Here is a 15,923-nt window from a genome sequence, read left to right on the forward strand (position 1 = left end):
CTGTATTTTTAGTGTTGGCCTGCAGATATTTAACCAGGGTTTGATGTCCGAAGAGATTTGGAAATTAGCGTGATTTAATCGTAACAGTTATTTTTGCAGGTGATCTGTGGTACCAAACATAGGACCTTCTCACAAGCAAGTGGCACTGAAAATAACAGTTTGATGTGTCAATATTTTGCTAATTTTGTCTCTTCTGACAGTATGAAAACACAATGGAAGGAATGAAGGAAATTTTTTATTTAATGATGCACTCAACACATTTTATTTACAGTTATAAGGAGTCGTTTAAGAACCATACAGATAATGAGAGAAGAAACCTGCTGTCGCCACTTCATGGGCTACTCTTTTAGATTAGCAGCAAGGGACCTTTTATATGCACCATCCCATAGACAGGATAGCACATACTACAGCCTTTGATGTACCAGTCGTGGTGCACTGGATGGAGCGAGAAATAGCCCACTGACGGGAATCGATCTCAAACCGACCGCGCATCAAGCGAGCATTTTACCACAGGGCTACGTCTCGCCCCGAAAAGACAATGGATGTTACGTCTTTACTAACCATTTAAAGAGTTGAGTTCGTCTGCTGCCTCGAAATGTCATGATGCCTTGATACGTAACCCCCAAATACAACTGGTCTCCTCGCTGGTCCTATAACATGGAACAAAACATTATAATCATAAAACAATATATCCAGTTTATCATAGCAACAACAAAAACAAATAAAAAGGAAAAATACTGTAAATAATTTTTTTTTAGCAAAATCCAAATAAGTAATATAAAACTTTAGCAATGTCACAATTTTCAGACATTAAAAAAAATTAAGATCAAGTTGTAGAATCGGCTGAGAAAATATTTAAAAAATATATTTTGTTGTTATGCAGCTTACAGACGATTAAATATAATAGAAAACTGCAGTAAAGTGCATGCTACTGTTATTGTCTGTTATAGTTATAGTTTAATTGATAGCATGACCACTGATGTTTTCAGTTAAAGTTTTTTATACGTCTTATTAAATTTGGTGTCATAAAATATTGGCGGGTTTTAAAAAAAAATTATATATATATATATATGGCTTTGTTAAATTAGCTAATATTCTGTGCTCACTAATATTTCTCATTTTGCAGTGTATTAAAATAAAATTCTATTTGACTTATGTTTACTACTTACTATTTTCTCAGACATAATGTGATTGAAAGAACTCAACTGCAAATGTGTTAGTTTTCTTTTTAAAAACTTGTATGAATTTATTAAAGTTTTTTTCTTCTAGAAAATCTATTTTATTTTGCCAGATCTGCTGTTATTGATTTTAAAATTTGTATTTTTAAAGTTTATGTATACTATGTAGACATACAACTTGCAAGTTTGTGCATATACTCCCCTCGTGTCTTGTGATATCATAATTTATTAGCACGAGCTGATAAAAGTATGAAATCCGAGTGCTGATAAATTATGGTATCACAAGACACGAGAGGGGTATTCTTTTTATCATCCATTATCATTCTTTTCATAATGTCAGTAATGTGGGTTGAATGTCACTATATTTGGCAGCAGTATACTCTTTAACTAGCAGAACGACAGTGGCGTAACATCACTAATGATAGGTTTAGCACTAAAACATACACAATGACGCAACAAAAGAAGCGATATCTCCTAGGAGAATATCGCAGGAGATGTTGCAAATTATAGTGCCAGCGATATCTCCTACAAAAGCATGGATGATAAATATCTTTATTTGTTACATGTCTACAACCCTCTGAGGCTACCACAAAGCAATCTTAGCACTAAGATCACCTTAAGTGCACAACTACTCTACGCAATTAAGGTGATCGTAGCACTAAGATTGCTTCGTGGAACAGGGCCCTGGGGCCTAATTCACTAAGATCGCTTGAGCTCTCTTAAGCAACATCGCATCATCTTCAAAAGTATTTTTGCAATGCACCACAATACTGCAAAATTGCAAGAGTTTTGTGAATTAATTCACAGGTTCAGTACCACAATAAGGGAGACCACTCTGTAAACTTTAAGAATCTTTGAGAAGTGTTTGGCAATCAAAGACTGCTCGGTAATGCTAAAAGGTGCATACTACCACTAAACTAAATCCCATAGACAATGTCAGCAGTACATGGTGATACACAGACATTTTGAATCAACACATACACAACAGAAATACAGTGCTATCTCTGGGTGAGCAAAACATTTCGCCTAATTGTCTAATAAACTACAAAAATTGCAGAAATTAACTTTTATTTTCTAAATAATGTCCATTATTACATGAATTTTTTTCGCCAAATTAAAATAAAATTTGCCAACTGCTTTAAAATTTTGGCGAGTGCCCTGGAAATGTTACACGCTGATGGTCATTTACCTTAACCTGGTGTGGATCGACCCCGTATGTTTCCATTGCAGCAGCTTTCTTGAGGAAATCTGCTTCTGCGTCAGCCGGCACCTGTCCCCTGTGGAAAAGAAAAATATATAATGATGCTGAAAAGAAATATTCAAACATGTGATTACAATGAAACAGAATGAAAGGAAATCCATGCTCAAGTCCTTGCTACAAGTCAGTACATTGTTAAACTCTGTGGGGCTGGGATCTGGCTCAGTCCACAGAGTGTCCACATGAGGTGTTTGTGTCATGGATATAGACAAGAGTTAAAATAAATTTTATTTTAACACCACTAGAGCACATTGATTTATTATCATCGGCTATTAGATATAAAATATTTGGTAATTTTGACATGTAGAGAGGAAACCAGCTATATTTTTTCCATTAGTAGCAAGGGGTATATTATAAGCACCATCTCACAGAGAGGACAGCACATACCACAGCTTTTGATATACCAGTCGTTGTGCACTGGCCGGAAAGAGAAACAGTCCAATGGGCCTACTGACGGGGTTTGAACCTAGACCGACTGTGCACGAGATGGACGCTTTACCACTGAGCTACGTTCTGCCACCCATTTTCTTAAAGTCATTTCTTAAAGTGCCATGATATAGCAGTGGTAAATCACTAGCCTGATGCGCGGTTGGTCTAGGATCAATCCCCGTCGATGGGGGTGGGACGTAGCCCAGTGGTAAAGCACTAGCCTGATGCGCGGTTGGTCTAGGATCGATCCCCGTCGATGGGGGTGGAACGTAGCCCAGTGGTAAAGCACTAGCCTGATGCACGGTTGGTCTAGGATCGATCCCCGTCGATGGGGGTGGGACGTAGCCCAGTGGTAAATCACTAGCCTGATGCGCGGTTGGTCTAGGATCGATCCCCGTCGATGGGGGTGGGACGTAGCCCAGTGGTAAATCACTAGCCTGATGCGCGGTTCGTCTAGGATCGATCCCCGTCGATGGGGGTGGGACGTAGCCCAGTGGTAAAGCACTAGCCTGATGCGCGGTTGGTCTAGGATCGATCCCCGTCGATGGGGGTGGGACGTAGCCCAGTGGTAAATCACTAGCCTGATGCGCGGTTGGTCTAGGATCGATCCCCGTCGATGGGGGTGGGACGTAGCCCAGTGGTAAAGCACTAGCCTGATGCGCGGTTCGTCTAGGATCGATCCCCGTCGATGGGGGTGGGACATAGCCCAGTGGTAAATCACTAGCCTGATGCGCGGTTGGTCTAGGATCGATCCCCGTCGATGGGGGTGGGACGTAGCCCAGTGGTAAAGCACTAGCCTGATGCGCGGTTGGTCTAGGATCGATCCCCGTCGATGGGGGTGGGACGTAGCCCAGTGGTAAAGCACTAGCCTGATGCGCGGTTGGTCTAGGATCGATCCCCGTCGATGGGGGTGGGACGTAGCCCAGTGGTAAAGCACTAGCCTGATGCGCGGTTGGTCTAGGATCGATCCCCGTCGATGGGGGTGGGATGTAGCCCAGTGGTAAATCACTAGCCTGATGCGCGGTTGGTCTAGGATCGATCCCCGTCGATGGGGGTGGGACGTAGCCCAGTGGTAAATCACTAGCCTGATGCGCGGTTGGTCTAGCATCGATCCCCGTCAATGGGGGTGGGACGTAGCCCAGTGGTAAAGCACTAGCCTGATGCGCGGTTGGTCTAGGATCGATCCCCGTCAATGGGGGTGGGACGTAGCCCAGTGGTAAAGCACTAGCCTGATGTGTGGTCAGTCTAGGACTGGTATGTCAAAGGCGGTGGTATGTACTATCCCGTCTGTGAGATGGTGTATATAATCCCTCGTTACTATAGGTAATGGAAAAATGTAGCAGGTTTCCTCTCTAAGACCGTATGTCAGAATTACCAAATGTTTGACATCCAATAGCCGATGATTAATTAATCAATGTGCTCTAGTGGTGTCCTGAAACAAAACAAACTTTAAACTTTCTTAAAGTCACCACATGATATACTGTGGTCTGTGCTGTAGCAGACAGGATGAACACAAGAAATAATCCAAATGCAAGCAAGATAATCTAGTGTATTCCTCAGGGATTCTGAAATATGGTCAGGGCTTCTACAATTTATATAAACTCCACTAGCCATGGGATCAGTGATTTAAAAAATGTACTAGCCACGATTAAAAATTCACTAGGCCTACTTTACGTTAAGTTAATACAATTGTACTAAATAATAGTAATAATCAGATATGTCACCTAAAGAGGGATATGGAGCTTAAAACACTAACATCGGGGGTGGGTGGGGTGGAGGAAGGCTATTCATATTTACAAAATAAGACTTAACTGCAACATTTGACACCTTTTTTTCCCCCCCCACTAGCCGTTGGGCATGGCAATATTAGTTACTTACTAGCCCAACATTGAATATCACTAGCCATGTGAGTGGGGCTACCACAATCTAGAAGTCCTGATGGTGGCCCAATACCAGTGTTTTTTAAGATTCGGGCCTCCAAGTAATTACTTTAGACATGCCTGAGGGCCAGTAGAAACACACCCAACAGATTGTGAAAATAATTTCAAAATGGTTTGAAGTTTTGTGTATTGACTGATACTTGATATTAATATGTGTATACTTCATAGTCTTGTGGATTTCATGCATTTGTTCCTCCATCTTTGGAGTCTGTTTTGGCAGCATCTTGAACTCGGCAATGTAGCCAGGTGGATGTTCCTCGGGCTCATAGTCACCAACTTCAGCTGAAAACAGAAGCAGAGAAAAATATCTTTAAAATTGTGTTTTGTCAGACATGCTGTCAGAGTTAAAGGGACATACCCTAGTTTTTAAACACTTACGCATATTTTTTATTATTATAACCGTTTTTTATAACTTAAATCATACTTTACTTAGATTTTATTGTTTACATTATCAATTTCTGTACATTCGAAGTGTTTTTGTTCATCCTGGTGTTTTTAATATCACAAAATACATTTCTCATATTTTTAAAAACGCACGTGCGTCGGAGAAATAACAGTTATGGAGTCGAGTTTTAGTCTATTTTTAGAGAGTATTTCACCATTTCAAAGTCACAGCCTCGTGTTTCACTCAACTGTAACTTTATCTAAATGTGTTACAGGTTTGTAGATTAACTAAACTTAGTGTTCATTTTTACGGGTTGAAACTAGGGTCTGTCTCTTTAAAGCTGAAGTAACTTGGCAAATTTTAAACGAAAAACTATCACCAAATTCAAGTTTCATTTAGCCAAAACAGCAAAAATGGTGGTACATCTATAAACAACAGACAATGTTTTAATTAGCTTTTTGGCTAAGTACAGAGTAGTAAATATAGAATACTAAATGAGTTTGCCTGTCACACCATTTTTATGAAATGAGTGAACAGTTTGGTATCTGACAAGTGAAAGCGAGTCAGATACCAACACTGTTCACGAGTTTCATAAAAATGGTATGACAGGCAAGCAAGTTTAGTATTTTATTTATTACAAACCAACTGCAAACAAGCTGCAATACAGAAGTAAGCAGACGTCGAGACCTACTACACGTTATTTTCTACGAATTGTGTCAGCGAGTGATCTACGTCACGCTCACGTCATGCCAATATTACACTAGTTAGATATTGAGTGATTGTTATGACATGAGCAATATCTTACACTGGTGTGTAATAATGAAATATATTCGTTAAATTGAACTTTAATTCACATGTAGCTATTAAGCGAGCGACAGCTTAGACCCTATGCTGTCATTGTACAGCAATATCATACTGTAAATTAGTGTCAACAATCAAGTTGAATCATATTTCTTATGACAAATGGGGCACTCCCCAAAAGAAACATGGATTCATTGTTGTGAAAAAAAACCCACCCCAGAATTATTATTGCAATTAGAGCTTGTATGCTCTGTGCATCACTGAGAGTGGATAAAGTTTAACTTTGTTTTGGTTAACAACACCACTAGAGCACATTGATTTATTTATCATCAGCTATTGGATGTCAAACATTAGGTAATTTTGACATATACTATATCTCATTATAGTGAGAAAACCTACTACTACTAGAGACGAAAACCCACTATATTTTTCCATTAGTAGCAAGGGACATTTTATATGCACCATCCCACTGACATGAGAGCACACACCACAGCTTTTGATATACCAGTCATTGTGCACTGGCCGGAAAGAGAAATAGCCCAATGGGCCCACTGACGGGGATCAATCCCAAACCGACTGCGCATCAAGAGAGTGCTTTACCACTGGGCTACGTCCCACCCCCCTAAGTGGTTATCTAGTGTGGATAAATGACATCCTCATTATCAGCTTATTACATTCTCAGTGGTTATCTAGTGTGGATAAATAACATCTTCATTATCAGCTTATTACATTCTTAGTGTTATCTAGTGGGGATAAATGGCATCTTCATTTATCAGCTTATTACAATCTCAGTGTTATCTAGTGTGGATAAATGACATCTTCATTATCAGCTTATTACATTCTCAGTGTTATCTAGTGTGGATAAATGGCATCTTCATTTATCAGCTTATGACAATCTCAGTGTTATCTAGTGTGGATAAATGGCATCTTCATTTATCAGCTTATTACAATCTCAGTGTTATCTAGTGTGGATAAATAACATCTTCATTATCAGCTTATTACAATCTAAGTGGTTATCTAGTGTGGATAAATGTCATCTTCATTATCAGCTTATTACATTCTCAGTGGCTATCTAGTGTGGATAAATGACATCTTCATTATCAGCTTATTACATTCTTAGTGTTATCTAGTGGGGATAAATGGCATCTTCATTTATCAGCTTATTACAATCTCAGTGTTATCTAGTGTGGATAAATGACATCTTCATTATCAGCTTATTACATTCTCAGTGGTTATCTAGTGTGGATAAATGACATCTTCATTATCAGCTTATTACATTCTTAGTGTTATCTAGTGTGGATAAATGACATCTTCTTTATCAGCTTATTACAATCTAAGTGGTTATCTAGTGGGGATAAATGTCATCTTCATTATCAGCTTATTACAATCTAAGTGGTTATCTAGTGTGGATAAATGACATCTTCATTATCAGCTTATTACAATCTAAGTGGTTATCTAGTGGGGATAAATGACAGCTTCATTATCAGCTTATTACATTCTTAGTGTTATCTAGTGGGGATAAATGACACCTTCATTATCAGCTTATTACAATCTAAGTGGTTATCTAGTGTGGATAAATGACATCTTCATTATCAGCTTATTACATTCTCAGTGTTATCTAGTGTGGATAAATGACACCTTCATTATCAGCTTATTACATTCTTAGTGTTATCTAGTGGGGATAAATGACACCTTCATTATCAGCTTATTACATTCTTAGTGTTATCTAGAGTGGATAAATGACACCTTCATTATCAGCTTATGACAATCTCAGTGTTATCTAGTGTGGATAAATGACATCTTCATTATCAGCTTATTACAATCTAAGTGGTTATCTAGTGGGGATAAATGACATCTTCATTATCAGCTTATTACATTCTCAGTGTTATCTAGTGTGGATAAATGACATCTTCATTATCAGCTTATTACAATCTAAGTGGTTATCTAGTGGGGATAAATGACATCTTCATTATCAGCTTATTACATTCTCAGTGTTATCTAGTGGGGATAAATGACACCTTCATTATCAGCTTATGACAATCTCAGTGTTATCTAGTGTGGATAAATGACATCTTCATTATCAGCTTATTACAATCTAAGTGGTTATCTAGTGGGGATAAATGACATCCTCATTATCAGCTTATTACATTCTCAGTGTTATCTAGTGGGGATAAATGTCATCTTCATTATCAGCTTATTACATTCTGAGTGGTTATCTAGTGGGGATAAATGACATCTTCATTATTAGCTTATTACATTCTCAGTGGTTATCTAGTGGAGATAAATGACATCTTCATAATTATTAGAATACAACATTTTTAGCAGTAATAAGTAAAATATTTAATATTAATATTTCGCACGACTGCACCTGCATATGTTGTTCACAAGTTTGTAGAATAAAATATTACTCTCAGCCACTTATTTCTGTTTACAAAGTATGAATACAAGCCTGGGGTGTAGGGACTTTCTAGCAGCTGTTAACACCGACAGGTTTTACCAGATTTATGTTCATAACACCTAATTCAGATACCTTTGAAGCACAAACTATGTACCAGTTATTATCACTATGTCTGTGGCCAGATAAATTCTTGTTTTCTACTCTTTTTTCTCTCTCTCTCTCTCTCTTTTTTTTTTTTTTTTTACATTATATTAGTATGGTAGACAGTGTATTAGTATTTACTTCCCTGCCACCTGCTACACTGCATGAGCTTGTAGACTACAGACTCTACTGGCATAACCAGGTCAAGGCTGTATGAATGATATGTGAAAGGGAGTGGGGTAGACAGAAACACATGTTAAAAATGTCTCTATATATTAAAACATAAAACAGTAAATGTGTTGGGTCTCACATGGGATACAGGTCACTCCCCTGCTCTCCCTCCATGGCAGTACTAAAATAAACACGGGCATAGGAAGGTGCCAAAAAGTGTGGGGTGGGGGCACACTTTTATATTTACACACTTTTACACTGTGACTATGATCAAGCAAATATAAAGCAAAATATCTGAAAGGGGGGGGCACATGACCACGCCTCCCCACTCCCCACCCCACCCCCCCCAACCCCATCACTTCCTAAGCCAGTGATAAACACTGCAAAGCTCTTTCCACTTAAAACAAAGGCAAAACCAAACCCAAGATAATCTAATTTGTAGTGCTCAGCAAATGATTTCTGGATGAAGAACTTTTTAAAATGTTTCTGACTCATGAAATTAATAACAGTGGGAAAAAAATGGTAAAAAAAATCTTAAGACTCCTTTAGCAAAATTGTCAAGTCAATTAAACAATAATTTTTATATTAGGACTGATTTTCTAAAAGTTTTAAATTTACTGAGACTCAATTTGCTAGTTCACAAATGGTTAAACCACATTGTCAATGGCTGAATTAAATGGCTAAAGTAAATGGTTAAACAAAATGGCTGAACAAAATGACTAAACAAAATGACTAAACAAAATGGCTGAACGAAATGACTAAACAAAATGGCTGAACAAAATGACTAAACAAAATGGCTGAACAAAATGACTAAACAAAATGGCTGAACCAAATGACTAAACAGTGATGCTAAAGGACATGCTCAATTTAGGTTTCTAAACAAAATGTTGTCACATTCTAATCTTTACTTAAAAATTGAAAAACCAAAAACTGGCCTCGGTGGCACAGTGGTTAAGCCATCGGACTACAGGCTGGTAGGTACAGGGTTTGCAGCCCGGTACCAGCTCCAACCCGGAGCAAGTTCTTAAGGGCTCAATGGATAGGTGTAAGGCCACTACACACTCTTCTCTCTCACTAACCACTAACCAACTAACTTCTCTCTCACTAACCACTAACCAACTAACAAGTAACCTACTGTGCTGGACAGACAGCCCAGATAGCTGAGGCGTGTGCCCAGGACAGTGTGCTTGAACCTTAATTGGATATAGGCACGAAAATAAGTTGAAATGAATGAAAAACCAAAATAAAAACCATCAAGAACAATGACAAATGTTAAAAAGTTGATAAATTATAGCATGTTTAACTATTGTTCATTTTACCCATAATTACCACATTAAGGAAGACAAAGTCAGGTTCACATGCGAAAACGCAATAAGACATTCACAATAAACGACTTTCAATGGCCTTCATTAAACCAGAACTAGCTTTTCAATTTGTCAATATAATTCAGTAAAGAATTGATGGAGAAAAAACTAATCTAGCTAAACTGACTTGTTTTTCTGATCAGATGGTTTACAATCTGAACAATAAAACCGTAATACATGGTCAAGGCCGTATTTCTGAATGGGAATTTGGCAAAATAATGGTTCATTCCATGAATCTCTATCTAGTGCCTGGAGCAGGACGTAGCCCAGTGGTAAAGCGCTCACTCGATGCGGAGTCGGTCTGGGATCGATTCTCATAAGTGGGCCAACTGGGCTATTTCTCACTCCAGCCAGTGCGCCACGACTGGTACATCAAAGGCCGTGGTATGTGTTATCCTGTCTATGGGATGGTGCATATATAAGATCCCTTGCTACTAATGGGAAAATATAGCAGGTTTCCTCAATAAGACGATGTCAGAAATGACTAAATGTTTGACATCCAATAGCCGATGATTAATAAATGAATGTGCTCTAGTGGTGTCATTAAACAAAACAAACTATCTATAGAAGGACAGCCACTCCCGAGGAGATCCTTTACTGGAGATTTATTCTTTTTGCACTACCACAAAACTAGCACAGAACAGAGCCCATTGGAACTCAATCTTTGTCCTTACTCTGAATAAGCTGAATAAACTATTTTGTTGACCATGGTCATATCTTTCACAGCAAAAACTAAAGATGCAGGAAAGGATCGGGCTGGGTTAGACCACGTGCAGATAATTTCTATGATCAATCCCCAAACTCTTGATAAGCAGAATGTGCCCATCTGTCTACTCCTGAATTAAAAGGGAATATTTATCTAATGACACCTCAGCACATTTTAAGTTTTCACATAAGTTTTAAGTTTGCCATTAAGTACAGTGCTTTATTAATCATCATCTGTTGGATGTCTAACAATTCACAACTCTGGAATTAAATAGTCTTATAGAAAATCCACTGCATTTTTTCTATTAAAAACATAGTATTTCCATTAAAAACATAGTATCTTTTAAGTGCACTTTCCCATAGACAGGACAGCACATACCATGACCTTTGATATACCAGACATGGGGCATTATTTGTGAATGGGAAAAAATATCAGAAAATCGGTCCACTGAGCAGATTCGATCCTATAACCCAATCATCTACACACATATTAAACTAGGGTTATTTGGTTATTTCAATACTTAGTCAAGACATATAGACGAAACATGTTGCCTTCACAAAGTCTATCACTACTCAAAAGCTGTAACATAATTTTTTATATACATTTTCCCATAGACAGGACAGTACATACCACAGCTTTTGACAAAACATGGGAGCTGGGGGCTGGAGGCTGGGGTCTGAATGATAGGTGCTGGGGGCTGGGGACTGGGGACTGGGGCCTGGGGGCTGGATGATGGGTGCTGGGAGCTGGAGACTGGGAGACTGGGAGCTGGGGGCTGGGGGCGGGGGGCTGGAGGCTGAATGATGGATGCTGGATGCTGGAGACTGGAGACTGGAGACTGGGAGATAGGGGCTAGGGGCTGGGGGCTGGGGGCTGGGGGCTGGGGGCTGGGGGCTGGCGGCTGAATGATGGATGCTGGGTGCTGGGGATGAGAGAGCGGAACACCTACATTGTATGATGTCTGCTGCCATAACGATCGCATCGGATGGTGAACACAGCAGTCTGCCATGATGGAGGTCTCTGCGGAGCTGAAGAAACAGGTAATATCTGAAAATAGCAACAAAAAACAAAATAAATAATAACAAAAGAATAAATATGGAATAAATAAAAAAAAAAAAAATAAATAGAAATGAACATTCATAGCGGCAACTACAGATCATGTTTCACTGATATAGTACTTATAATTTGTGAGAAATGGCCCTAAATGCAAGCAAAAATTGAAATGCACAAAATATTTTAATTTAAATATTTCATTAAAAAAACACAACCCCAACAATACATTATAAAGCATGTGATTAACATACATGTATGTATATGTACATGCAACTATAAACCAAGTTTGATTGGATGAGGAGTTACAGTTTGTGCGAAATTGTGTTAAATGTGAAAACTTACATTTTGGAGCTAAATACATATACATGTAGTCAGGAATAATGCCTTTAAATCACCTTTTGACGTCACCAAGGCAAGACAAAAACTGTATCATGTTTTGATGAATTGGGAATATTATGTTACATAAAGAAGAAGTGTTTTATTTATCGATGCACTCAACACATTTTATTTACGGTTATATGGCGTCAGACACAGAGATTTTGTGAGGAAACTCGCTGTCGCCACTACATGGGCTACTCTTTCTGATTAGCAGCAAGGGATCTTTTATTTGCACTTCCCACAGGCAGGATAGCACAAACCATGGCCTTTGTTGAACCAGTTATGGATCATTGGTCAGTGCAAGTGGTTTACACCTACCCATTGAGACTTGCGGAGCACTCACTCAGGGTTTGGAGTCGGTATCTGGATTAAAAATCCCATGCCTCGACTGGGATCTGAACCCAGTACCTACCAGCCTGTAGACCGATGGCCTAACCACGATGCCACCAAGGCCAGCATGTTACATAACTGTACATGTCCCTATTTTCAGTTAAGAATGATTTCCTATTTTGAATAATGTAAGTTAATTTAAAATAATTTTAAATTTTAATATTAATATTACCATGTACTACCAAAACTGTTTTATATTCCTATTTTCAAAAACAGCCCCTCCCCTAAAAAAAAAAAAAAAAAAAAAAAACCCTCACAAAAAAAAAAACCACAAAAAAAACCCCCCAAAACAACAATAAACCAACAAAGATACAACAAAAAACAAAAGAAAATTGTGTTATCTTCAAGAAACCGTTACATCCTTTTTTTCAGTTAAAAATTATTCCTAAATTTTTATGTTCTTAAAACTAGCCTGACCCTCAAGGTGAAACCAATCAATCGATCTTGACACAATGTCTTGTGTTGCCTGCCCATGTAAATCTATATGAAATGCAGTAATCTGCAAACAGATGTTTCACCGGCAGAGCTTCACGCCGTGCACTTGCATGATATCGCTGTCATCGATTCTTTGTCCTTTCGTCTCTTGTCAAACCTCCACAATCAATTCTGTATCTTAATTACAATAACTCATCTCCGTGTGTTTGGTTATCTGAGGTCCATCTTATTTCTGCTGATGGCATATATTAATGCACCATAACTATATTTTTTTTGTGTGTGTCAGTCTGTGACCTTGATTCTTTGTTAAATAGCGAAATGCCGGTGGTCTTATTTCAAACATAGCTGAATCTATATCTTAATACGTTTGCCTGTTTGTTTATAGTCTTTCCCACAGGGAATGCCTTTTTTTTATACTATAGGATTTATTAAAAATTATTTATTTCTGAGCCGTCTGAGGTGCTTGTGTCGCAGGATCGAACCACCTTGGTGGATCCATTCAATTTATAGTTTTTTGTTTCTCATTCCAACCAGTGCACCACAACTGGACAAAGGCCATGGTATGTGCTTTCCTGTCTGTGGGAAAGTACATATAAAAGATCCCTTGCTGCATTAGGAAAAATGTAGTGGGTTGTATCTATGACTATAAGTCAGAATTACCAAACGTTTGACATCCAATAGCCGATGACAAATTAATCAATGTGCTCCAGTGGTGTCATTAAACAAAACAAACTTTTTAATTTCTGAGCCAAATGCACACAAAAAATAGTAATTTGTTTGTTATTTTCCAAAACATTTTTACTTTTCTTCTTACGTTAAATCAAACTGAAATTATTTACAAAAAAAATTGTTTGTAGGAGAATGGGATGCACTATAGTTATATTACCAAAGTGAAACACATACAGGATCCCAGTGGTATTTACTAGGATTCTGCAAGGATACCACCGGAAAATGAAATCTTCGCCAGGATCCTTGATTCTAGGTGGAAATCCCAGTGTACACAAACAACAGGATATCAGTCAGAATCCCACAATATTTTGCTAAAATTGGGATTCCAGTCCATTGGGATATCAGAATTTCAAACAAAAAGCCGGATCCTGTTAACACTTTCAGGATTTGAAAGTGGGATCCCTGTGCAAATCATATATACATGTTGATGTTATTTGTATTTTCTGTGGTTGTGTTTTTAATTGCACAGTATTACACATGTATGTCATAATGACTTCACGTCACCAACGAATTAAGTAATTTTGGTAAGTGACAAGAGCGAGGGTAATACATGAATCCAGACACTCGTTTCGGAAAATCGGTACAACACACAAGCTTGTATAGCAATCTGTCTGACTCAGACAATGATCCTTTATTTAGAAAACTCCAGATGGAGTCATTTCAATCAGCTTATTTTACACCTTAATGTAAAACATTTTCATTTGTCCATTTGATTATCGGTGGCCGATCTCATGTCAAACATACATGTAGTCCTAATAGACTGGATATTTTAATGTAATTAACTGGTCTATTATCTGTCTTTATCGGTCTGTCTGTCTGTCTGTCTGTCTGTCATATTCTTTGTTTGGCAGATGGTAGATGGTCTCATTTCAAACATACCTGATTCTACATTTTAATAGAAATCTCCTGAGTTTGCAACCATTGTAAGAAGTTTCTGATTAACGGTGCCTTTTTGGTGACAACAATTACATTTTAAATACATTTTCTCGTTTAAAATACCTATGTCTGTATATTCAATGTGTTTGGTGCTGTGTGCTCAGGTTTTTAGCATATTGGTATTGTTTTTGTATCATTTTCTTCAAAACATTTTTTTCCCCAGTATGTACATAATTATTGGAAGGCAATTTTTGGTATGGCTCCTTACAAACACTAGGAAGATAACAAACACCTCGTTTATACAGACACTGATATTCTAAACAGGAAAACATCTTTAATATGTAATTTAAGTCATCACAAAGGATCTGTTAGTCATAAACATATTACAATGTAACAAACTCAGAATTGTCCATTTAATAAAATTAATCTTATTCATTTCCTGCCCGTCTGTCTATATATTCATTTGTCCATCTGTTGATTTGTCTGTCTGCCTGTCTGTCAGTCTGTCCACAGGACTTTCTGTATGTCTGTATCAGACATGATTTACTTACTATGCAATGTATAACAATTGTTTTCATGTGCTTCATTCATTGTTTAGTAATTGTAAATGATTTCTAACATTTCTAGTATTCATGCAATATATAATAATTGTTTTCAAGCGCACAAACCATAAAGTAAAAATTACAACTAATGGGACCATTAAACAGTCCACTCTGTACATATACACAGTTGATTCTGAATTGGCACTTAATGGTCAACTGTTTTATGTCAATAACTGGCAATTTGGAGTCTGCTTTCTATTATTCGACTCCAGTGAAACGACTTAACTGGTTTTTGTAAATGTCAATACTGCCTTTCAAGTCGGGAAAAAATATTGACAATTACAACTTACAGAAGAGGCAGGTTCAAGTTATAAACTGGCAGTTTGTTGTTTGGTGGACGTGTCAGTTATGAAAAGACTGATGGTGCAACACACATAACAGCATTTTTCAAGGGTTGAAATAGCGGTTCCCGTGAAAAGCAGTCCACTTTAAAATAAAAATTCACCTGCTAAAATTACCCCCCAAAAAATTGTAGATCATTTTTCAAAAGATATTATCTCATCTTGTATTTAGCTGAGGCTGAGCTTGTGATTCTGTTATATTTTAATTTTATAATGCTCTCAAATACATCTCAGGTCCTAATTTTCCCCACACTGTCTCAAACTCTTCACTCATTCTGTGCTGTGTTCTTATTTCAAGCAGGCCATATTTTGTCTTGGTAATCATATTTCTTTTGGCCTGCTATTTAA

At 37.8% G+C, this 15,923-nt stretch overlaps 1 protein-coding gene across 8 annotated transcripts in view; it reads right to left on the reverse strand.

The window, feature by feature from the left end:
• Window positions 1-15,923, reverse strand: part of LOC121384511 (FERM domain-containing protein 5-like) — a 118,684-nt gene that overhangs the window by 43,742 nt on the left and 59,019 nt on the right. For all 8 annotated transcript variants that reach the window (XM_041514956.1, XM_041514938.1, XM_041514986.1 and 5 more), the window contains exons 5-8: window positions 11,721-11,818; window positions 4,967-5,087; window positions 2,368-2,455; window positions 562-650 (exon numbers count right to left, since the gene is read on the reverse strand). In XM_041514956.1, the coding sequence (XP_041370890.1) occupies window positions 562-650; window positions 2,368-2,455; window positions 4,967-5,087; window positions 11,721-11,818 (396 nt within the window). The remainder of the gene's footprint in view (window positions 1-561; window positions 651-2,367; window positions 2,456-4,966; window positions 5,088-11,720; window positions 11,819-15,923) is intronic.

Source organism: Gigantopelta aegis, chromosome 2 (genome assembly GCF_016097555.1).
Source record: "Gigantopelta aegis isolate Gae_Host chromosome 2, Gae_host_genome, whole genome shotgun sequence".
In the NCBI taxonomy this organism is placed as follows: Eukaryota; Metazoa; Mollusca; class Gastropoda; order Neomphalida; family Peltospiridae; genus Gigantopelta; species Gigantopelta aegis.